This window comes from Macaca thibetana, chromosome 14, assembly GCF_024542745.1.
Source record: "Macaca thibetana thibetana isolate TM-01 chromosome 14, ASM2454274v1, whole genome shotgun sequence".
NCBI classification, from domain to species: Eukaryota; Metazoa; Chordata; class Mammalia; order Primates; family Cercopithecidae; genus Macaca; species Macaca thibetana.
The window spans coordinates 95,011,642-95,037,498 of NC_065591.1; the positions used below are offsets into that span (position 1 = coordinate 95,011,642).

At 37.8% G+C, this 25,857-nt stretch overlaps 1 protein-coding gene across 3 annotated transcripts in view; it reads right to left on the reverse strand.

The window, feature by feature from the left end:
• The window catches only part of DCUN1D5 (defective in cullin neddylation 1 domain containing 5), a 30,657-nt gene extending 12,215 nt beyond the window's left edge, over positions 1–18,442 (reverse strand). The window contains exons 1-4 of one of the 3 annotated variants that reach the window (XM_050755516.1): positions 18,019–18,442; positions 15,484–15,575; positions 9,371–9,441; positions 8,865–8,956 (exon numbers count right to left, since the gene is read on the reverse strand). In XM_050755516.1, the coding sequence (XP_050611473.1) occupies positions 8,865–8,956; positions 9,371–9,441; positions 15,484–15,575; positions 18,019–18,104 (341 nt within the window). In that variant the 5' untranslated portion in view covers positions 18,105–18,442. The other 2 variants (XM_050755518.1, XM_050755517.1) reach the window with 2 other exon arrangements.
• Between the last annotated feature and the right edge of the window lie 7,415 nt (positions 18,443–25,857).

A 25,857-nucleotide genomic window follows, 5' to 3' on the forward strand; every position in this document is an offset into this window, starting at 1 on the left:
GGCTGATGTGGGAAGATCACTTGAACCCAGGAGGTGAAGGCTGAAGTGAGCCAAGATCACAGCACTGCATTCCAACCTGTGCAACAGAGTGAGACTCTCAAAAAAAAGTACACTCCATAAAAGGAAAAATTAATAAACTGGACATCATCAAAAACTTTTGCTCTGCAAAAGAGCTTGTTACAGGAATGAAAGAAGTTATAGAATGTAAGAAAATGTTTGCAAAACACACATTCAACAAAAGACTAATATCAGCGAACTCTGAAAATTCAACGGTAAAAAAATTTATCTTCCATGTCTGCTAGCATCTCTTTCACATTCCCCTGCTACCTCTCTGCACTAATTTCCTTAGATATTGCAGATCACTCATCCTTACACATCAACTACATCTATCTTTTATCTCATCTGCTGAGTTTTTGTTCGTTTGTTTTAAGACGGAGTCTCGCTCTGTCCCCAGGCTGGAGTGCAGTGGTGCGATCTCAGCTCACCACAACCTCCACCTCCCCGGTTCAAGCGATTCTCCTGCCTTAGCCTCCCGAGTAGCTAGGACTACAGGCATGCACTACCACTAATTTTTCTATTTTTAGTAGAGACAGGGTTTCACCATGTTGGCCAGGATGATCTCAATCTCTTGACCTCGTGATTGGCCCGTCTTGGCCTCCAAAAGGGCTGGGATTACAGGTGTGAGCCACTGCGCCCAGCCACCGAGTATTTAATCTGCTGTTTTTCACTTTCAGAAATTTAATTATTTGGAGTCTGATATCTAAGACCATTCTCTTTTCTGTAACTATAGAGTTATGTGGAAATTGTGATAATTCATACACTTATCTTAAAGGGTCTGATTCTCGAGTTCATTTTTTAAGATTGATTTCTCAATATGTTTAGTGATTTCTGATTATACATTTAGTGATCATGGAACTTTTTTCTGCAAAAATTGAGGTTTGTGTAAAATTTCTCTACAGAATAAATTTTACAAATTTCTTTACATTCCATTACAAACAGGGGAGTCTTATTCTAAAATACGTTTTTGGCATGGGTCATACAGTGAATTCCAGCCCCAAATCTGCAAGACAGAAGATGGAGGACTAGGAATTCTCTCTGGTAGAAGACCTTTACCTCTAATTGTATGTAAAACCAAGCCCAGGTCATCAAATCTCCAGTTATTGCCTAAGTTTGTCATCAATGTTTTTGATCTGATTCCCATCCTATTAAGGTCTTGCTTGAAATGTGTACCCTGTTCTCAACATGGATGACACGTCAACAGCCAGACCCTAGGTGACTAGGAATAGGTAGGTTTCTTCAGGGTAAATGTCAGCTCCATAGATCTCTATGTAATCACCATCACTCACCATTTCTGGCTTCTGATTATTTTCCTTATAGGCAAGTCCAAGTATACTTTTAAAAACTTTTTTTGTTTTGAGATGGAGTCTCACTCTGTCGCCCAGGCTGGAGTGCAGTGGCATGATCTCGGCTCGCTGCAACCTACGCCTTCCGGGTTCAAATGATTCTTCTGCCTCAGCCTCCCGAGTAGCTGAGACTATAGGCGCACGCCACCATGCCCAGCTAATTTTTGTATTTTTAGTAGAGACGGGGTTTCACCATGTCAGCAAGGCTGGTTTCAAACTCCTGACCTCATGATCTGCCCGCCTGAGCCTCCCAACGTGCTAGGATTACAGGTGTGAGCCACCACGCCCAGCCAAGATGTTTTTATATGTTATCCAGTATTTAAGTGTTTTACATGAGAAATGGTTTCTCCACACATTCAGGAGCCATATTGCCAGAAATGGAAATCAAAATTTGGATAAGTTAACCGGAATTCCTTATATACGAATGAATGCACAATGTGCCTGATGAGGAAACAAGAAAAAATTATTCTTACTTGTTAGAAATTCCATTACCTACTATTTCACCAAGTGGTTTGTTAGTGCAAAAATTATTCATTATGTGAAAAATAATGCTTTAATGAAAGCTGATTTCTACCATGGGGATATGCAAAACAAATTTCTCAGATTACAGGCCACTATAATGTTTGAAAACATGGAGATGAAGTCTTCAAGACCTCCAAACCATCACTTGAAAATGTTCAGAGGGTCCTACATTTTAAGTATCTAGTTACATGTACTCCCTTTCCCACCAAGACTTAAGTAGGGCCTCATCTTCTATATCTTCAAGGTTTTTCTAAAGTAATGTTTTACATATTTTTTAAAAAGTAATATGAGTCACATCTTTCATACAAAATCTCACGCAGAATCTTAACAGACTTTAGACTTAAGTCTTAAGAGGGCAAAGAAGATAAAAGATGTCTCCTGACATTCAAAGTTCTTTCTTTCCTTACCACCAGATTTTAAAAATCACTGTCATAGCATAACACAGGGCCTGACATAGAGCACTCCAAAAATATTTGTTAGATAAAAGTGTGACTACCAAAAATAAACCGCAGGGTAGGTGATTTATTTATTTAATTATATCATGTTTCAAAATTCCTATCTGGGAGAAACTTAGTGGTAAATGGTAGATCAAACAAAATCACAAAGCACATAGTGACTGAGAAGTCACTAAAGAGATCAGAATCCAACAAATTATAATATTTTCCAAATATTTTATATTTCACAGGTACACAAAGTTACAATCTCATGTAATTTTTCAATAAGCTTAAAAATAAAGTGAAGAGAGAAACAAATTTTCAAGTCAAACAGATTGGTTAAAATTCTAGCTTCTCCATTTCTGGCCATGTGGCTTTCAGCAAGTTACTAAACCTTTTTCAGCCTGTTTCCCTGTTATTAAAATGACGACAACAATAATTTAATAGGACAACTATATGGCAAGTTACTTAACCTTTTTCAGCCTCAGTTATCTTATTTTTAAAATGGTAACAATAATAATTTCATAGGACAACCATAAAGATTAAATGAGAATCCATGTGTTAAATGCTTAGCACAGTCCTTGATATACTTCTTTTGAGGCAAATGGATTAAAAATCACCTACACTACACACCTTAGCAGAAACTATCATACCATTCCTAAAGGTCTACCGTAAATCTTGAGCAGAGAAAGAATCCGACAGACTTTTTTAAAGAGTAAAAAAAGAATAGGCCGGGCGCTGTGGCTCACGTCTGTAATCCCAGCACTTTGGGAGGCTGAGGCGGGTGGATCACGAGGTCAGCAGATCACATCTTGGCTAACATGGTGAAACCCCGTCTCTACCAAAAATACAAAAAAAATTAGCTGGGCGTGGTGCTGGGTGCCCATAGTCCCAGCTACTAGGGAGGCTGAAGCAGGAGAATGGTGTGAACCTGGGAGGCGGAGCTTGCAGTGAGCTGAGATTGCACCACTGCACTCCAGCCTGGGCAACTGAGCAAGACTCCGCCTCAAAAAAAATAAAAAAGAGTAAGAGCAGAAACCTCCATATTTATTTTCAGTATCATAAAGACTGTGAACATATCTGGCAAAACCAACATACCAAAGCAGTTACTAACAGCTATACGATTTTTATATTGAATCTAGCTCCAAAATACTAACATCAATACCTCAGAAATTGGGAAGTTTAGAAAAAAGTATATTTCCTCTGCAATAAAAAGAAATGCATACTTAACTAGCATACTATCGAAAGCAAGAGATAGTTTTCTGAATAACAACCAAATAAAACCACAGAGTTTAGGGAACACTGCCACAATATGGTACACCATTCACCAAGGCCACTGTGGTTAGAAAGAGAAGAAATGGGTTTTAATTTCAACATTAGGACTTGGAAATTAATTTCCTGGTATTGCGAAGCATCTGATTACAAAGGGAGGCTTTTGAACTTGTGTTTCATTAAAGACCTTCAAAGTGAGAAGAAAGTCTCATGTATGTATTAGATGTAAGTGAGGCTCTCTTCCTAATCCATAAGTCCCAGTGACCGCTGTGACACACTGATGTGTAACATGAAGAATTGTGTCACAAGGTTCTGGATTTAGAACTTCCTCTAAATAAGCTCTCTCAACCAGAACAATACCATCTACTTCTACAGGTATTTGAAAATGTGCAGAGGGGCATTTTGAAATTGTCACAATGACCTATAAGAGAGAACAGAGGGGAAGGATGCTAATGGCAATTAGTAGTTTGGCCCCAAATGCTAAATGAATGACAGCCACACTACACACATGATGGCATTTCATTTACTCCCCTCTTCCACCCCGACCAAAAAAAATCGTATAAATGTTCCCTATTCCCCTCTCTCTCAGATGGTCAAGCCACGCCATTTCCTTTAAACTTAAAAGTCCAGGGCTCAAAACAGAGACTAGATTTACAAACTGCAGCCTACTGGCAGGCAGCTTAATTACTACCACTGTTTTCAGAAGCTCTTGTCTTTTTTTCATTATCATAATCAAGTACAGTCCTCTTCAAAGGTCTGTGTTCAGTTTTCTCCACTGGCATAGTATTTCGCCCCTGCTCCAACACCAGACTTTTGGCTAGCAGATATGAGAAAAGACCTCCACTCTAGTACACTATGCCAGAACAAAAACTCGCCAAGTATCCTTGGAACCTCGTATCTGTAGATGAAGGAAGAGAAATTCCATAACCTCCTGAGAGCATATCAAATTTTTATGTCTAGCAGTACATGTGCCTCTTAATGGGAACGAGGTCCATAGTACTCATAAGACTCTCAAAAGAGACTATGACTTTAAAATATTAAACACAATTGCTCGTTGAAAATTATCCCCCAAATCTTTTACAATTCCTGTGCTTTAAAATCTCTGAAGGTTTCCCAGTATCTGTAATATAGATTTAAACTCTCTCAACATATTAGCTAAAGCACTCCACAGTGAAGCCATCACTCAAAATACTAGAATTCAAAACCTATCCTGGCAATTTTTAATGTACTTTACAATTCTAAGAAATCAAACTACTTCCTTCAAACATATGCTTTCCTTCCTCAAGGTTCTGCTCACAATTTCCCTCTTCTGAAACGTTTTCCTGTATCCTCAATGAACAAAATCCTAATCATTCTTCACGTTCTAGTTCATAGGTCACACCTATAAAGATTTACCTACCTACTTAGCTGAAATTAACCTTATTCATCTGTGCTTTCATAGTATCTTGTATTTCCACTCTAGCACTTGTCACATTCTCCTTGGTTTATGGTTACAGTGAGGTGCCCAATCTCTGGGCTGAGCATAAGTACCAGTCTGTGGCCTGTTAGGAACTAGGCTGCACAGCAGGAGGGAGCGGCAGGCGGGAGAGCAAGCATATCCACCTCCTGTCAGAACAGCAGCAGCATTAGATTCTCATAGGAGTGCGAACTCTAATGTCAACTGTGCACACAAGGGATCTAGGTTGCATGCGCCTTATGAGAATTTAATGCCTGATAATCCGAGGTGGAACAGTTTCATCCTGAAGCCATCCCTCCCTTCGCCCCCGCCCCATCCGTGGAAAAACTGTCTTCCACGAAACTGGTCCATGGTGCCAAAAACGTTGGCTGGGTTATAGTATTGTAATGTTTTCCCTGACCTGGCAGAATATAACTAAAGGACAAAAGCTGCATCTTATGCCTCGCTGTGATCACCAGTAAGTGATACTGTGCCTTAAATAATATAAGTTTCTAATATAAATATCTACAAAATTAAATTAAAATTGATACTGGGTACAGTGGCATATGCCTGCAATTGCAACACTTTGGGAGGCCAAGGCTGGAGGATCACTTGAGCCCAGGAGTTTGAGACCAGTCTGGGCAACATAGTGAGACCCTCTCTCTTAAAAAAAAAAAAAAAAAAAAAAAAATTAGCCAGGTTTGGTGGAATGTGCCTGTGGTCCCAATTACTTGGGAGACTGAAGTGGGAGGATTACTTGAGCCCAGGAGATTAGGCTGCAATGAGCCATGATTGTGCCACTGCTCTCCAGTCTGGGTAACAGAGCCAGAGCCTGTTTCAAAAAAAAAAAAAAAAAAAAAACCCCTTAGATTTGCAAGGAAATTTGGCTATTATTAAACAAAGATGAAAACTACATGGAAGAATGGATGTGAAAAGCATATGGCAATTTCATCCCTTGAAACTTACAAAATGGCCAGTCTAGGCCAGTTAAATCCAAGTTCATATACCCACAAATTCTTTCACCCAAAAGGAAAGCCAATTCAGTTATAGAAAGCCTATATGAATAGAAAATGAACGAATGTTAACAAAGTAGTCTGCAAACTATAAAGCATTACACAATATAGATAACTAATCATGACTGTTGCAGTCTACTATCCTTTAACATAGTGTATTTTTTAAACTACCAGACTATTTTTTAACAGACCAACATAGTTATAAAGAGTTTTATGGGTTAATATTAATTAACTGAAACAATTCATGACTATCTTAAGATGATTCAAGAGATCATTAGATGCCCAGGTGAAATTATAAAAGTATGAAAAATATCAAAGGGAACTGATACTAAAGTTTTATATTTTAAGATTATGTTTATTATATAGAACATCAAGTATACTAAGCAATGAATAATTTCTAAAGACAGATTTTTTGTCTTCCTTTGTTTAAATTTCAAACTGTTTTATTCATAGCAAGTTTTTTATAAGAAAATTCAAGGAGTAATAAGACTTAGCCAGTTGAGGAAGAACACTTTGTATTTCACATGGTAAACCAGATCATGAGGGAAAAAAACCAACGATTTTCTAGGTCAAGAATGCTCACTTCAAGCATTCCTCAGTAGCTTCAAGGATCTACAGTATATTATTCCAGGCAAATGGGCAAGGAATAATAAATGAGTGAAAGAGAAACTTCTGGGACAAGTTTAAGTGCTGAATAATTCTCTTATTTTGTATACCCTGTGACCTTCCTACAGGAAAGGTGTGCTAATAAAAACCAAGCTTGGCTGGGCACAGTGGCTCACACCTGTAATCCCAGGACTTTGGGAGGCCGAGGCAGGTAGATCACGAGGTCAGGAGATTGAGAACATCCTGGCTAACACAATGAAACCCTGTCTCTACTTAGAATACAAAAACTGAGCCACGCGTGGTGGCACAAGCCTGTAGTCCCAGCTACTCGGGAGGACGAGGCAGGAGAATAGCTTGAACCCAGGAAGCGGAGGCTGCAGTGAGCCGAGATCGCGCCACTGTACTCCAGCCTGGCGACAGAGCGAGACTCCATCTCAAAAAAAAACTTGCTCATGGGCTACTCAGTTTCTATTCTTGTACCCCAAACCATATGATGTTAATTATTCAGGAGCATATATTAGAAATGCTTTGTGCTTACACATTTTTGTTATAAAAAGACTTTTTATGTTGCATCAACTTATGCAAAAACATAAGTAAGAAAATTTTAGGTTTAAAAATATACAGCCACCTGTTAGCTGAGATACTTCAGAAAGCAGTATCCAAAGAGGAGGAGGAGGAGTAGTCCAAAATGCACTTATAATGACAAAAAAGGTCTTACAACAAGCCATATTACAACATACATTTTAATAAAACACATTGAGTTGTACAAAGCCTATATTCTTTTCATATTCCTTTGTATATTTTATTTAATCTTTCTCTAAAAAGCTAATTAAATGGTGAGAAATAATCCAAAGAATTTCAGAATCAATGTATTTAACTGGGCATATTATGACACCTAAATGTATGGCAGAATTCAGTCTTGGTAGCAAATGCTATAATTTAAAAATAATGGTCCTCTATTTTATAAGGAATGTTGATTTACATAGAAAGTAACAATATAATAGGAATACAGGATTATAGATAGGTAATCAGAAAATTTGAATTCTAGGTTCTAACTAAGCACTACTACTAAGGAACTGAGCCTAATATTTTCTTAACCTCTCTGGGTCTCAGACTATTAAAAAAATGGAAGTAGGAGGGTTGATTTTATATTCCATTCAAGAAATTATGATTCGGTTCACATAAGCAAAGGCTTTTACCCAATAATAAATATATAAAGTATCTACGTGTCAACATGTTAATGTCAGTTTAAAAAGAGCATTATAAACCATTAGGCACTGAAAATTCAAATTTAAAAATTTTAGTGCCTCATAAACAAATACTTTAAAAAAAAAATTTAAGGCCAGGCAAAAAATAATTACATGTGTTAATGAAAGCATAATCACAATAGGAAACCACACAGTTAATTAAGCCCCAGTTTTTGCCTCAAAAATGTTATAAATTAATGCTTCTTCTATTTTAGAATGTTGATAACTAATACTCTGCAGAAACACTACAAACATGATACTACACAATTAACACAAAATTACTAACTGATTCTGAAATTAAGCACACTTCATTTAGAAAAGCCAAAACCAAATTATTTTTACAAGGTGCAATTCTGCAACTTATGAAAATGCTGAAAGGCAGGATCCTAAACTGAAAGTGTAGGACTATAAAATGGGTAAAGAGTGCATGGGAGCAGTTACGACATTTCCACTTTTGTCCTTTATGAAATTCACTTGGCAATAAAGAAGGCATAAAACTGTTATGTAACTCTATCTTCAAATTTTCAAAGTCAAATATAAAAACGAAGAAGGGATAGGAGGCCCTAGAGCTTAGAGCTGCCCAACAAACATACTTAGATAGTAGAATTCTGTATTCAGAGAGGGAAAACCTTATACTTAAACAACCTGTAAATAAGTAGGTCTTTGATCATGAACTTTTAAGTGACTCACGAAGAGAATCAAGCAATTTTAATAGGACTGTACTAAGGTTCTTTCTTAGAGAATATAAAACATGGCGTACCTATTCATTTGTCAAGACCACAATTTAATTTTTTCAATCCCCAAACTAATTGTTATAGATCAAACAGATTTGATTTAAGCTGCAACCTTACTCCTGAAAATTATGAAGCACAAAATATCAATTAAGATCTTCAAATAGGCCATCAAATTTGTTTTTTAAAAAAATTTCTTACTGTAATGAAGTCATTCCCTTTAACCATTCTTCCTTGGTAAAAAATCCCATGCTTTCAGCCTCCAATTTCCACGCTAAAACTAACATAATAATCTGGAAAGAACAGAACATAAAGGATAGGGGAAAAGTCAGCATAGAGATAATCATGTCTATATTTATCATGGAGAGCATTTTTACACAACTACTTCCATCCTTCAACTATTAAAGAGTATAACCTCTGGAATTATTATATATATAAAGAAATTGAGATGTGCCAATTTCTTAAAAGTAAAAAGTTCTAACAGTTTCTGAAGGTAGAATCTCTTATTCTATTACATGTAACATTTGTATCAAGAAAGAACACATTTGCCCAACTTAAACTGATTAAATGTGCCCTAAATGCAAATTTACAATATTAAACATGAAGAAATAAAATCTTCATACAAGATTAAAGTGTCTCAATTTTTATAAATTTATGAATATGCTATATCCCACTTATATTCCATTCTACTTAGAAATAAAACATACATTTTCAGGTTCAACACCAATGTCTTCACAAAATTTTTCCATTCCTTCTGGCCCTACAACTTCATCAGGACCTTCAAAGACAAAAATAATTTACATTATTTTGTTATAATATCAACATAAAACATAAACCATCACGCTAAAAGTACCCATGAACACAAAATATTTTGCAAATAATTAAATCTGAATTTTGGCATAGCTTTGATAAGTATAAATATTTGCTACAGGATTAAAAATTTAAAATTTGTAAAGTATTCTTTGAACACATTATAATATGAAAGTAAGAAAATTTTTTTTTTTTTTTTGAGATGGAGTCTCGCTATGTCGCCCAGTCTGGAGTGCAGTGGCCGGATCTCAGTTCACTGCAAGCTCCGCCTCCCGGGTTTACGCCATTCTCCTGCCTCAGCCTCCCGAGTAGCTGGGACTACAGGCGCCCGCCACCTCGCCAGGCTAGTTTTTTAAAAAGCAGCAAAGAAATACTCCATTAGTATCAATCATGAGTCAGTACAAAAACTCAAACCAATCCATTTAAAAAAAAAAATTTACTGAGAGCTTACTCTGAATAAAATTTTTGACAATGTATGAATATGAAAAAACATAAGGCAGCTGGAGCTTCTTAATCTACTGGAATATCAGAACCAACATAAAGTTCAATACAGTAATCAGAAGGGTTTAATGTTTACTTATAAAACAGGCCATTTATTACCCTTTTGAAATATACTCAAATATAATTTAATTATTGAAAAAGACAAACGTATTTTGGAAATAATGACTTATGGAAATTACTACACTCCATTTCCAGAAAGAGCTATTTTCCTTATCATCTTGGTTCTAAAATAGACAGCAAGCATTAATATCACCTTAATGTAGAAACAAAAGTTTAATCTTTCAATTAGCTAATGTCTATCATTTGTCCAAAAATTAATTACTGGTATTTAACTTGTTCCTTATTTTACACCCTTAGCAACACTAATAAATCAATACATCAATTATCATTTTTTCAAAATGTTATAAGATTCCTAAAATACAGTAATTACATCATCACTAGTCTCTTTTATGACTGGATAAGACTAAAACAAATGTTGTAATAATATGAGAAATGTGTTTACTGCTATGGGATTTTGAAAATATAATCTTGAGGTATTATTCTTAATAGTCAAGAGAAGCCTCTATTTTCCTTTTTAAAGGATGAAAATCTTCCAGCTTTATAAACCATGGACTAGACCAAGGCTGCTCAGGTAGATTTGATAGCACCATCTTTAGGTTACTAACACAACATAAAGTCAATACATTCTTGCTGCCTGGGATCCAAGCTGCTAAGATGACATTAATACATGGTCTGAAGCCAAAACCCTTTTTAATTTTTTGGTGTAACATGGTAAATGTTATTAGGTTTAAGTAAGTACTAACAATGCACTCATGTGTTAAAAGGTGAAGGGGGTGATTAATTATAGGGTGCTTTTTCTTCCTTTATATATTTGGAGAACTGTTTAAATTAGAATGTGTTAATTTTATAATTTAAAAGGCATACATATACAATAAAGGTGTTAAAAATGCATAACTGAGTATGTATTCTTATATATGATTGAAAGAAAACAAAAATCAGATTTAAAAATTTAAGAGGCCCAGGTGCGGTGGCTCATGCCTGTAATCTTAGCACTTTGGGAGGCCGAGGTGGGAGTATCACTTGAGCCCAGGAGTTCCAGACAAACCTGGACAACATAGGGAGACCCTATCTCCAGGGAAAAGAAAAAAATAGCCGTGTGTGGTGGTCCCAGCTACCCAGGAGACTGAGGTGGGAGGATTGCTTGAGCCCAGGAGTTTGAGGCTGCAGTGAGCCATGATCACACCATTGTACTCCAGCCTGAGAGAGAGCAAGGCCCTGTCTCAAAAAAAAAAAAAAAAAAAAAATTAAGGGAAAAGACAAATGGTTGTTTTAAAAGCCATGATGAGAATATATTGTAAATTTTTCTAAAGCATCAAGAAAACATACTTGCTCTCAAAGTTGCCATTAGAGATTCGAAGAGAAAGCTGAAGAGGATGTCAAGAAATACCAGTATAAGCCAGGAGCGGTGGCTCACACCTGTAATCTCATCACTTTGGGAGGCCGAGGCAGATGGATTACGAGGTCAGGATTTCAAGACCAGCCTGGCCAAGATGGTGAAACCCCGTCTCTACTAAAACTACAAAAATTAGCCAGATGTGGTGGCAGGCGTCTGTAATCTAAGCTACTCAGGAGGCTGAGGCAGGAGAATCGCTTAACCCAGGTGGCAGAGATTGCAGTGAGCCGAGATTGCGCCACTGCACTCCAGCGTAGGTGACAGAGCGAGACTCCGTCTCAAAAAAAAAAAAAAGAAGAAATATCAGTATAGCCCCCCTAGAAACTGGAGGATTACTTGGTGATTACTAATTAAAATTTGGTTAGAATCAAGTCAAATGAGATTACATAGAGATATAATAACTTATAACTTAGATAAGGTCTGTAAATGTTAACTAACTTTGCCAACGTGATGTAAATAGTAACAGATCTAAGTCGAAAGCAAAGTCTATAACTAATGTGCTTTCCCCAGACTGCAAAACGTTAATCCTTCCAATAACATTGCTTCCAATCTTTCTAATAAAACTACTGTATGGGTAAAACCTCTGGAGCTAAATTTAATTAACTCTTTTGGACAATTAGGTTTCCACTCAATTGAAGAAGCTATAGAAATGTTTTTGTTCATACTAGGAGTTCATGCTACTCTACCAGCTAGGTACTATATTAGGACTATGCAATTCCAAACTTATTTTTTGACTCTATGAGATCTTAAAACTGCCCTTTCACTTTCCATGTTTTTAATTACCATAGGTCAGTACATTACTGAATCATTGATTTAACTATCACTCGAGAATGAGGTCTTGTGAAAGAACAAAACGGCCTTATCACACATGATATAATACCATAGTAAAAAGTTTAGTGATATTTTCAAAACTAAAAGAAAAACACCATCAATTTCCTGATTTCTTTATAACTATAAAGAAATGTTCCCAGCTATATCTGCAAGGCCTAATACCATGCCAGCCATAACAGATGCTTGGGGGGGGGGGAAAAAAAAAGCTCAGTGACACAGCACCTTCAACATGAGCTACATAAGAGTAGTTAATTTTGGAACACTGTAAAAAACACAACCAGTAAATCTGATGGTGTAATGCTATTACTGTTTTAATAATAATAACAACTAACATTTGAGTTCTGACTACCAGGTATTGTGCTAAGGGCTTTACATGTATTATTCTCAGTAGGCAAAATTATTGCCTTCATTTTAATAAGAACACACCCATGTCAAGACAGAACAGTTACTATTTGGCAAAAACACACGGTTCCTCCCTAAACAGGTCTCTGCACAAAGTGGTCTCCACAGAGAGGCCTTCCCTAATCACTCTATCTGAAAGTCCATCTAACCCTTCTTTATTCTCTATTCCTGAACCTCACCATATTTATTATCCTTATAACTCCCCACAATCTGTACTTATCTTGCCTACATACCTGTTTACTGTCTTCCTCACTAGAAGGCAAGTCCCCCAAAGGCAGGGATCTTGTCTGATTTGCTCAGCACTATATATCCAGCACTCAGCACAGTGCCTGATTCAAAACAAGTGCTCAGTATTTATTGAATGGATGACAGAAGTTAACCAAGAGTACCAAAATTTTCTTTGCAAAAGTGAAAATTAGCTTAAATAAAAAATAAACACAAAATGATGTCTATTATAACAAAATGTTTATAACTATATATAATTATAAACATTATAAAATTTAAATACAAAATACATAAAGCGTAGTAGTTAAAAGCATGGAATTGGGGCCAGGTGCGGTGGCTCAAGCCTGTAATCCCAGCACTTTGGGAGGCCGAGACGGGCAGATCACGAGGTCAGGAGATCGAGACCATCCTGGCTAAGACGGTGAAACCCCGTCTCTACTAAAAAATACAAAAAACTAGCTGGACGAGGTGGCGGGCGCCTGTAGTCCCAGCTACTCGGGAGGCTGAGGCAGGAGAATGGCGTAAACCCAGAAGGCGGACCGTGCAGTGAGCTGAGATCCGGCCACTGCACTCCAGCCTGAGCGACAGAGCAAGACTCCATCTCAAAAAAAAAAAGCATGGACTTTAGAATCAGAAGGACCGGGGTTTGAATCCTGGCTCTTGTCACTGTATGATCTTGGGCAAATTAATTAATCTAAGTCTCAGTTTTCTCATCTATAAAATGAGGGTATGGCCAAGCACAGCAGCTCATGCCTGTAATCCCACCACTTTGGGAAGCTGAGGTAGGTAGATCACTTGCGCCCAGGAGTTCGAGACCAGCCTGGGCCACATGGTGAAACCCCATTTCTACAAAAAATTAAAAAAATTAGCCAGGCGTGGTGGCACATGCCTATAATCCCACCTACTAGGAAGGCTGAGGTGGGAGGATGGCCTGAGCCCAGGAGCTCAAGGCTGCAGTCATGATGGCAGCACTGCACTCCAGTGTGGGCGACAGAGTGAGACCCTGTCTCAAAAAATAAAGTCGTAGTGGGGAGGTGGTGATAATACTACCTACTTAACAGAACAGTCAGAAGAAAAAAATAATATACCTAGGACAATTCCTGAATAATGCAATTATTATGTTGGCTATTAAAAATGCTAATACAGTAAACAAATGTTTAATTAGAATCTTATGTTACCTAGAAAGTTCCTAGTTGAGGAAAATATTTTCTATTTCTATTGTATCTAGTAACCTTTATAAATGAAATAAGATGAATGACCTTTTGATTCTATATCATGCATACCAGTAAAACTGGCATTTGGGATAATGGGTCAACATTTTAAATGGAGGTCAGTAAGAAATGAATTCCCTTCATTTAAATTGGGTTAGTGGTTGTCTTGGGATGCCAGTAATAGCATTTACTTCTGGTCTAGAAAGAATCTGTTCTGTCACTAAACAATTTTAAAATTGTACTTTGGGATCACTCAGCTGATCCCAACAGTGAAGTTACTGCCCCCCTTTCAAAATAGTCTCACATTCCATACAATTAGCCTAAACTTATACCTCAGGTTCAAAGTATACCACTTTAGACCTTAATGTGGATGAGCACTAAATATAAGGCAATAGCTACATATACACTTTTATTTTAAACAAACATTTTGAGAATGATGGTGACTAAAAGGAGAAAAAAAAAGTGAAACACGTAAAAAAAAAAAAAAAAAAAAAAAAAGGAAAAGAAAAAGAAAAGCTTTAAAATCAATAACTCCAAAAAAACCAAAATTATTCTAAGGGGAAAAAATTTCATATATGCTTATGAGATAGTATAAGTGTTCTTGTGCATATATTTGCTTAACTCTTCAGCCTCATCTCTGGCTGGCTTTGACTTTTGCCTCTAAAACACAACCCCACCTGGGCCTAGGGCTCTTCATCCACCAGTTACAGGATTTAACTGAGGTTAAGTTAGCTCCTCTAGAAAACTCCCATGACACTTTAAAAGCTGGGTTATATATTCCTCCTATGAACTCTAACAGTGTATCTTCTGAATACAGTATTTATCACACTGTATTAATATCAGTCTATTTATTTTCTTACTATTGCATCTCTAGTAGAAGTGGATGGCTAAATGATAATTATTAAAAGGTAAATGTGTTATACAATTATAACTGAGGGGTATAAATCTTTTCCTATGTCTCCCCAAAAGTTTCAGAAAATGTTAGTTCAGAAAAATTTCAAAAAAAGAATATTGAATAGAAATGTTCTATTATGTACTTTGTGTTTTCCACAATATCAAGTACAAAAATGTTTTCTTATATACCTTTTATTTTCCAGAATACTACTTTAGCCAATGGATGTAAATAAGTGAATCTTTGTTTACACATTTTATTAATAGTAAATGAGTTTCTTCCCTCCCAGTAAATATATATTGAATATATATTTAAAGAAATATCAGCCTAAATTGGCAACAAATTTTTAGCCTACCCACAATCGTCAGTCCCGACCCTCATCCCAGTTCACAGCACTAACACATAGCAGGCCTGTAACAGATAATTTGTTAAATGAATGAGCCAAATAAACTTTTGAAGCATATGACTGGTATTTTCTTACATTAATTTCATTACCTGCATATTCATAAAACCAAGCCAGGCACTTCTTGCTTGAAAAATGTTCCTCTCCACTTATTAGTCTAGCAGGGGGTTGGGATCTGCAATAGCTTAGAAAACACACAGATGCCTAAGATTTTTATCACATCTCAACTCTTAGAGAAAAACTAAGTTCAAAATTAACTACTTCAATTCACATTAAACAAAGATTTCTTTTTCTTCGGTTGGCATTACTGGAAAAAAATTGAAGTTGTTAAGTAACTGCAACTTGAAACAGTAGTCTATACGTAAGAATTATCGGCTAACAAAACCCAAACACCTCTTCACTCAGTATCAAAATCCAAAAATATCAGTAAGTTATTTCCTCACATTTTAAAAGACTACAAAGAAGTTCAACCTAGTAGTTGGAAAAGTATAAATATTTATTGTGATTCTATTGATTTGTATACAAATTCTATTTGTGTGTAATAGATAAATATTGAAAACACGAAGTATATTTTGATACTTAATGAATCAATATTTCAAAATAAAATGTTATATTAAGAGTTGTTTTATCACCTAAGCTTAGATTTTTAAAGATAAATGATGACTTAGGACCTAAGGGTATATTAAATTTCACAGATTTAAAAAAACACAACAAAAAAACCCTAAAAGTTAATAATAGTCCAAATAATTGGGACAGGGTATTTAATCCTAGCTTCTGTTCATTCTGTTTCATTTTTTTCATAAAATTTCTCTTTTTCATAAAATAACTAAAATTTGGTAAGCTCAAAATGGCCTCTAGAATTTAATGACTTTCAGAGAAACTTTTTTCAAGGAACTCAAATAATTATCCTACAAGGATATAGAAATGCTAGAACCTCTGTAATTGAGTAATGTAAAGTAAGAGTATTATATTTAAAAATTTAAATTGATAGAGCAAAGTATCACCTGAGTTCTAATAATACTGCCTGCTCAGCAATTTTGATGTACTTAAATAATTTTAATACATTATATACTTAAGATGGCCATGAGATAGAGTAATACAAAAATGAATAATTTGCCTATATATTATAAAAATATGAGCTACTAAAGAAACCCATGTCAAATTCTAATGTTGGCTAACAAGAGGTATAAGAAAAGTGTATCATCTTTCACATTAATAGCCCAAGAAATACTTCTTAGACTCCTTTACCAAAACACAGTAATGAGGGAAAAAAGTCGACCAATATACAAAAAAGATGACTAGATAAGTCATCTACCTCACAGTTTAAGCAGATCTCTGTTTAAGGAGAGCTCTAGCATTACTTCCTTCTTATAATCCTGGCTACTGTCTTAATAGTAGCACCTTAAGTTGTCATATCAAGTGCCAAACATTGATGAAAAGGCAGCTAATATGGGTATTTTTTTAAAAAGCATTTCTCAGTCGGGCGAGGTGGCTCACGCCTGTAATCCCAGCACGTTGGGAGGCCGAGGCGGGCGGATCGCGAGGTCAGGAGTTCAAGACCAGCCTGGCCAACATAGTGAAACCCCGTCTCTACTAAAAATACAAAAAATTAGCAGGGTGTGGTGGTGGACACCTGTAATCCCAGCTACTTAGGAGGCTGACGCAGGAGAATCGCTTGAACCCGGGAGGCGGAGGTTGCAGTGAGCGGAGATCGCGCCATTGCACTCCAGCCTGGGCGACAGTGGAAGATTCCGTCACAAAGAAAAAAAAACAAAAAACAAAAACCACTTCTCACACCAAAATTGCTGTTATTTTTTTGTAGCATATAATTTTGCTGTGATGCCTCCAGGATATGCTACAAAGGGATCAAAGAACTACTACTATACAGTTCTGCCTTGTCTTCTTTCTTACCAATAGGACAGAGTACAAGAGTTCACAAATCATTTAATTTATGCTGAGAGCGAACAGCGTCCTGAATGCTAGAAGACAAAAAGCATGCAGGGCCTTTCCAACTCTGCACACAGGCACTTGGCATAGGTGAGGCACTATACTTCCAGAAAATGGGGCTCCTGCAATTTAAAAGGCCTCCTGCTGGGACCTTCCGGGTTGGGCCACTCCAAATACTAAATATGGAGGCCAATTACAGCATACAAGTTTTCCTTTCTACCATTCCCAAGACAGTTGACAAGATTCCTTATGTGCTGCTTTCTTCACAGTCTACAAAGAAATTCTAGAAGTGACCCTTCCGCGGAACTGCACTCACTTCTAAGTCTAGAAAAAAAGGGCAGAGGAGCGATACGGGAGTAGGAGATTGAGGGTAGGTTGTGGGGTGGGGGTGGGGGGCAGCGCAATTTACATATGCATCTGTTCCCCACCCTGCAGGGCACGTAGACTCTAAACGTGGGCGGCTCTTCTAGTCTCTCCATAAACGCCAGCGTGCACACACTCGAACACGAGGTCGGGTCGGGCGCGGAGACTCGCGGTGTTCGGCACCTACCGCCTAGCTCGATCAAAGGGGCCTCACCTGTCTCCAGCCCCAGCCCGGCAGGCCGGGCCCGACTCCTTTTCCTCCAGTTGTCCAGCAAAGGAGGGAGGAGGGAAGCTTGAAGGGTGGGGGGAGATGGTACCTGGAGATTTTACACTTTTTGAGGCCTCCGTCTTCCGCTACTGCGGCTGCCACCCCAGGGGATTTTCTCTTCTTCTTCACCGGCATCTTCCGCCCTCCCCGGCAGGGTGGGCAGGGGAGCCGGGGAAGGGGGTCCCTGTCCGCTGGAAGCCCCTCAGCGCTGGCACCCAGTTCCCAGAGACAGCAGCAAGCGGAGGAGCAGAGTCGCCAGCCCGCACCGGCGCGGCCCAGCCCGGCCGACGCCCGCTCCCAGGTATCCTCGTCGTCTTTCTCTGACCGGGACAGGGCTGGCTCCTCGCCGGTGAACACTGCGGTTCGTTCTCACCGGGAGGAGATAACGCGGACAGCGCGGCAGCTCCACCAGTCACAGAAAGCAGAAGGCTCAGCCTAACCCGGAGGCGAATCGCTGAGGCCCGGAAGTGACGCGATCGCGGAGCCGGTCCCGGGAAGGGGCGTGATTCCGGTTGCCTCTGCCACTCGTAGGTAGGCCAGGCAGGGGGAAGCTGTCTGACCCTCGCAAGTGCGGCTGCCCGCGGAATTCTGTATTCGGTCCAGAGTATCCTGACGTTTCTCATGGAGTTTCTGCCGCGCTCTGATGCTGGCAGTCACCGCCAAAAAATGAAACTACTAATACTTTGCAGTTGACGTTAAAAATAACCTGGTAAAGTAGACCAAGTTCCACTTCTGAGCTCTTCCACACGATAACCTCACCTGAAGTGTTCCCACCCCTTAAATACATTGTCACCCTGTGTCTTGCGTGTTTTCTTTATGGGCCTGTGATCAGCCTCCCACTCCCCCTTCTCCCTTTTCCCTACCTTTGCATATCACTTTGTCCTGTATTGAAACTTAGCTCTACCATTATTTCCGCAGAGCTCACCTCTCCGATAACAGATAGTAGATGACCGCTACTTAGTAGGGAGAAATTTGGGGGACAGTTCTAAGGAGCCTCCCCCTAGACCTTACTAACCAAAACACACTGTAATCTATTCACTTGCACTTAGGTGGAAATACTGTTTTTAAATAATGGTTATTGTATGTAAAGACATAGTAGAAATTCGTTAGTAATTATGTTGGTAAAATAAATTTATCTCTGCAAACCAACTGTCATGGGAGAAGACTAAAAGTCTGAGTAACAGTTGAAGTGGTTCCTGTGAAACTACCTTCACCATGGCACCCTAATCTGGCCAATCCGAATATCATATTTCCTTAGTGTTATTAATTAGTTCAGGATGGACGCATACTCAGGCTAGGCCAATGAGTGCCAGTGACACAAAATTAAACTACCAGGAAGCAATTTTATTTCCTATGGATTTGAACCAGAGAAGGTACAGAGAATGAAGCCAAAACTCGGAAGAGAGCAGTAGCAAGCAGAAAAATAGAAAAACCAGAATATGATTATATGATATGAGCCCCAAATCCATGATATGCCCTGGAATTTTCAGTTATGTGAACCAACGAATTTCACTATTTTGCATATTTAGTTCAATTCTCTGTTACTTAAAACCGAAAGAATGTTAAAGTATATGATCCTTCAACCCATTTAAAAACGCATGAGGCCAAAAAAAATCAAAACAGAATCAGAGAAAGTCAACTACCATCTGCAAAAAGCACAGGACAGAGGAACATGTTAAATACCCAATGCAATCAGCAATATCTAGATGTCAGAAAAGTCTACAGGACAAATGACCCAAATTCTGCAACAAATTATTAGGATGAGAGGAGAGAGAAGGAAATTAAAAGAGACTTAAAGGATATGTCAGTCATTTTCAGTGTGCAGTTCTTATTTGAATTTGAGTCACACACAGTTTAAACAATATTATAACATCTATGTAGCAATTGGAGATGTTACTGCTAGCTGGATATTTGGTGAAATTCCAGAACATGTAAAATTTATTTATAGCAATGGCATATCAGTGACACTTGGGGACAGAGATGGAGTGAGTCGGGGAAGACTGACTGCAAAGAAACATAAGGGAACTTTTTGGGTGATGAACATATTCTATGTCTTGATTGAAGTAATAGTATATATACTTGTCAAAATGCATTGAATTGTACACTTAAAATGGATATTTTTATGAATATGCTTCCTAAACAAAATTTATATAAAATGTGCAAAACAAACCACAAAATAAATGATAATGCCAAAACTATTAGAGATAGCCAAGCTTATTTCTTCAAGAAGTGAGCTGCAAAAGCTAAACAGCCCATTTTCCCAAGGAGGACCAAAGAAATGGAACAAAACCTAAAGGATGGAAAGAAAGATCTCAGAGGATGATATTAAAGGTGTGTCCTTCCAGAGAGTAGAATCAGGGCCTGATCAAAGTGTAGGGAATTTCATAATGCCTGTCTTGCAGGCTACCAGCATTGCTATAGACCAAAGACCACTGCACATCTCATCTCATCTTCTGTTCTTTTTTAAATAGGAATTTTTTATTGTGATAATTGTGTCCCTTCTTCACCATTATTTATTGGGCGAGAGTGGGAAATAGATTATTGCCTCTTAGTTCATAGGCCATTGGACCATAAGGAATCACTTTTGAACAAAGGAAGACCGCACTATACATGGAAATCCTGGACACTGAGCTGAATGCAGTAACTGAACAGGAGCCTACTGACACCCATAGAATACTCTGAAAAAAAAAGACAAAAGGCTGGATCTATGTGTGGTTTTCATTTAGTCTATCTACTCAAAAAATATTTAATCATCACTTCAACCAGGAGCTTTACTGGGCCTAAGAATATAAAAGGCAGACATGACTCCTGCAATCATGGAGCTGCCAGTCTGGAGGGAGAAATAGTCATGCACCACATAAGGACATTTTGATCAAGATGTGCATATGCGATGATAGTCCCTTAAGATTATAATACTGTATTTTTACTGTGCCTTTTCTATGTTTAGGTACTTTGAGATACACAAATACAATTGTGTTAAAATTGCCTACAGTATTCAGTACAGTACCATGCTGTACAGGTTTGTAGCCTAGGATCTATAGGCTATACCATATAGCCTAGGCATGTAGTAAGCGATATCATCCAGGTTTGTATAAGTACACTCTATGATGTTCACACAATGATGAAACTGCCTAACAACACATTTCTCACAATGTATTCCTGTCAATAAGCAATATATGACTCTGCATTTAAGAGAATTGTATGAATAGGAATTAGGGTTCATGATCTATGCTTGTCAATGATATCAAAGGGATGGCAATTTCTGGGTCATGTAGACCATTCACATCCATCTACCTCTTCATTCTCTTGTCTGGTCAGTACCTACTGCTACTGGCAAACCTCCATTCCCAAAAGTTGGCTCTTCATCACCCTAATTACTCTCATAACGGGGCATACTGATAGCCTTGCTACCTATGAGAAGTATAGAAATGCCTAGTTATGTGGCTTTAATATTTTCTGCTGCTCACCGATGCACACATAGTGCATGATTTTGCATCAAAAAAGATACCTCTAATACAGAAACAAACTATGACGAGTACTGTGGCTCTCTGTCGTGCAGTAGAATTTTTAAAATGAAGGTAATGACAAGGAAGGGAGGGATGAAGTAGTTACCTGAAGCGGAAGCCTGTGTGTTCTGGTTTCAGATCCAAAGAAGACACTCAAGTGACTTTAGGAAAGGGATATAATTTCCTTTATCTTTCATCTTATCCTGTTGTTATACAGAAGGATGTAGGAAAAAAACAACAAAAATAATACTTATGCTGAATAGGGAAGTAATTAAGCAAGAATACTGAGACCCAGTTCTATTATCTATTTGGCATCTTGGTCATATATACATCCCTTAGCTTTTGGGAGTTATAAAACAAAGCCATGAAAAACATCTCTTAAAATAGTTATATCTCTGTCAAGGTATCCAAAAATAGTACTCTAAGATGTGTTAATTTATATATTCCGTACATAGTTTAGTTTTTCTTAACACCTCTTTAAAATAGGACTTTCCCACTTGCAAGAATAACAAGCAACACAGACATTAAGTGATTTATGGGATGCCACATGTTATTGTGGTCCCGGATCTGTGCAGATGCTCTCCCTTCCATGTATTAATGTTGATTTTTAAAACAACTTTGTAGTTAAAATTTTTGTGAAATGTTTCATGCACATAAATCTACAGAAAGATAACACTAAGAGACTAGTAGAAATGAGATGTCAAGACAGGATTTTTTGTTTCGGCGTTTCAGTATAGCCTACAAGAACTTGTATTTTAGAGAGGCCCAGAAGTGCAGAACTATGTAACTCATGACACTTACCCCCTACACCCTAAAGCTTGGCTGTGACTGTGGTTCATTCTGGGATCTAGACTGAGGGAATAGTCACTACCTAGAACACTGCTTGTCATCATGACAGAGGGAAAGAACAACATGGTAAACCTCATGCTGCCTGTCGAGGATTCTGCCCTGAAGTGACACATTAATCCTGTTCAAGTCATGTGGCTACACCTGAGGTCATGAGGGCAGGAATGTACAATCCTCCTGCAGAGAAACATTAAGTAAAGGTAAATACAGCCTACTACAGTAAGAGATTGGACTGAAATTTTTTTCAAAGCGTAGGGAAAAATGAGTTCACAGTGCAGTTTTAAAGAGGCAGTAGGAAAATGCGTAAGATTGGTTTCTGCTTATACCTCAACATGGCAGATTATATTCTTCAAAGGTGGTCACAGCAATATGTCTCATCCCACATATTCTAGAAACTTACCATTTCCTATCAAAAAGTGAAGTCTAGTTGAAAAAAATAAACATTGGTTCATTCATTTTGGGAAATGTACCATACCAATGTAAGACATTAGTAATAGGGGAAACTGGGTGTGGGATATATGAGCAGTTTCTGTAGTATCATTGCAATTTTTCCACAAAATTAAAACTCTTCTAAAATAAATTATTAAAAAGTCATAGTGAATAGGGAAAAATAAAGAATATTTGGAAAATAGTGAAGTACAGGAAGAAAGAGTAATGATTCAAAAGAGCTGCCTAGGTTGGATGCTTTTGGAAAGGTAAGAATCTAAAAACTTCTGGATGTGGGATCATAGGTAGAAAGCAATGTCTTATATATAAGCTGGCCAAGGACAGAGCAATTTCAGCTTGAAACCTAACCAGGAAGACTAAGAACAAGTGTTCAGGTGGGAAACTGTATTAAACAGTACACCTGATTTACCTTCCCATATGTGAATATGTACCCCAAATGAAGAAAAGTAGTTCAGGCCAGGCGCTGTGACTCTTGCCTGTAATCCCAGTACTTTGGGAGGCCAAGGTGAGTGGATCACTTGAGGCCAGGAGTTCAAGACCAGTCTGGCCAACATGGGCAAAACCCTGTCCCTAATAAAAATACAAAAATTAGCCGGGCGTGGTGGCACATGCCTGTAATCTCAGCTATGTGGAGGCTGAGGCAGGAGAATCTCTTGAACCTGGGAGGTGGAGGTTGCAGTGAGCTAAGATCATGGCACTGCACTCCAGTCTGGGTGACAAAGCAAGACTCTGTCTTTAAAAAAAGTAGTTCATAGAACCAAAATTACTGGCAGAGGTTGTATTGTTTTGATGACTTGCTGCAGAGAACTCCCTTTTTGTTTGATGAGATGGTAGAGAAGACTAAAGTTGAATGGAAACAGTTTGCATTGGGTATGTTCTTAAGTGTAGTTTCCTAATTGTGGTATTTGCTGAACAGACGTTTATCGCACCATACACTTCCAAGACTTAACATTGCAAAGTGGCATAGTGTAAAGGGTTTGTTAAAATGAGAACCACCATTAGACTGATGAATTTCCTTTTTAACTTTGCAACCTTGATAAACATTTAACTATGTTGTGACTCTGTTTTGTTCTTTGTAAGATAAAATAATAATACTTGCCTTATCTAGACATCACAGCATTGTGTTGTTGAAAAACATGAGAAAATAAATGTTAAATATTTTGATAACAATGTTATCAAAATTGCTAAAGGGTACAAAACCATGTATCAGTTGAGGTCTTTAGAGTACATTAAACAAAAATCAAATTCTACATTTAGCAAGAGGATTTATTTTTAAGTATTTTACAGAATCAAAGGAAGGAGTTGCAATGAAGGAGATATGTAAAAGGAGTGAGGTGTCTTGGTTTTTATCCCCACCCAAATTCTGATAATGGAGCTTTCTCATCTATATCACTCCACTTTTTGAAGACTTCATCTTTAGTTGCAGAGATATTAACCATAACCATGTTTTCAGCCATTGAAAATAGGGTCATCTACACTGGGCAGTTTGAATGGGATTCAGCAAATTCTTGGGCCATGGCTATGCATAACTTCTTTGGAAAATCCCTAGGTAACACATGAGCAGTTATAGAAGGCCACTGGTGAGGACCACTCAGCACAGAGAAGATCAGTTCACATGGTTGCAGCAGAGGCAGTTATTCTTAGAAAGGCAGTTAATGGTCTGCAAAGAGTTGGACATTTATTTGGCACCCACCTTGCTCTCGTCTCTGGCAGTGACAGTGTTGGTGTCTCTTGATGCTGATGCTGCTCCTCAATATGTGTTCCTCAGAGGCCTATTCCCTCTTCTCTAGTTTCACAACAAAGACCTCTTCCAAGTTCAAGCCCTATCCAACTTTTGAACTCTATTTCTAGCTAAGATGACTTTCAATTGTTATGGCATAGCATCTATGATCTTCCTCTTTCAGGGCCTGAACTTGTAATTTGCAAGAGCCTTCTTGTTTATAAAGAAAACATAGCTTATGAAAATCAACAGTTTTTGGTTTAAATAGCATTTTTTAAATATTGTGGTATTTCAAGATTATGTTTTTAAAGTAAATAGTAAACCAACTGTATTTCTTTCCATTTCTGATCTACAGCTTATAATTTTCTTTTAGATAATGACACTGACTATAATGATCATGAGCAAGAATATAAAGAAAACAAAAATACAACAAAATATAACAATTCTTTCAAGACATTATCTCTCTATAGGCTAAACAAGTAGAGATTCTTAGATAACTTCACTGAACTCTTTCACATTTCATATGCAGTTAAAGCTTCCACTGCACATCTTTCTGATGCAACCTACACTTAGGACCAGGTGCATAATTTGTGGGACCCAGAACATAATGAAAATGCAGAGCCTCTTGTTAAAAAATTATGTAGTGCTCTGTGAGAACACATCATCAAACCAACTGAAAGTCCTTTCTAAGCATGATGCCCTGTGACATCGCACAAGTTGCATGCGCTTAAAATCTGCCCTGCATACAGTTTAAAAACAAGTAAAGGCCCGATTGACCTATAGGTTCATTCAATGGAGCACCAGATTTGTAAAGCACACTGTGTCAGAGAATGATATGTGTTGATGAAGTCATTCTATCCTATTTCAGGGTACAATAAAGATTACATTTCCCTCATTGGAACCCTGGAGGTAGAGGTTGCAATGAGCTGAGATTGCACCATTGCACTCCAACCTGGGTGACAGAACAAGACTCTGACAAAAAAAATACATTTCCTATCCACCCTTGAAGTCAGGAATCGCCATATACATCTCCTGCATGTATGTGCCAATATGTACATGAGACTTCACTCTTTACCTGTCAATCAACCAGATTTAAATAACCCAGGAGAGAATTCCATAGTCCTAGGGGATAGTGGAGTTATAAAATGGAAGCGGTCTAGATTCCTGAATCATCACATGGAAGACTGCCTGCCAAGTACCACATTGAATTGTCAAAAGAAGGAGAAATAAAATTCTTAGGTTAAGCCACTAAAATTTGGGAGTTGTTATAATAACGTTTGCCGTACCTTGATTGTCTATCAGGACTAGGCTATGTTATAGTAACCAAAACTAAAATATCAATATGCTATCGTAACAAACGTTTATTTCT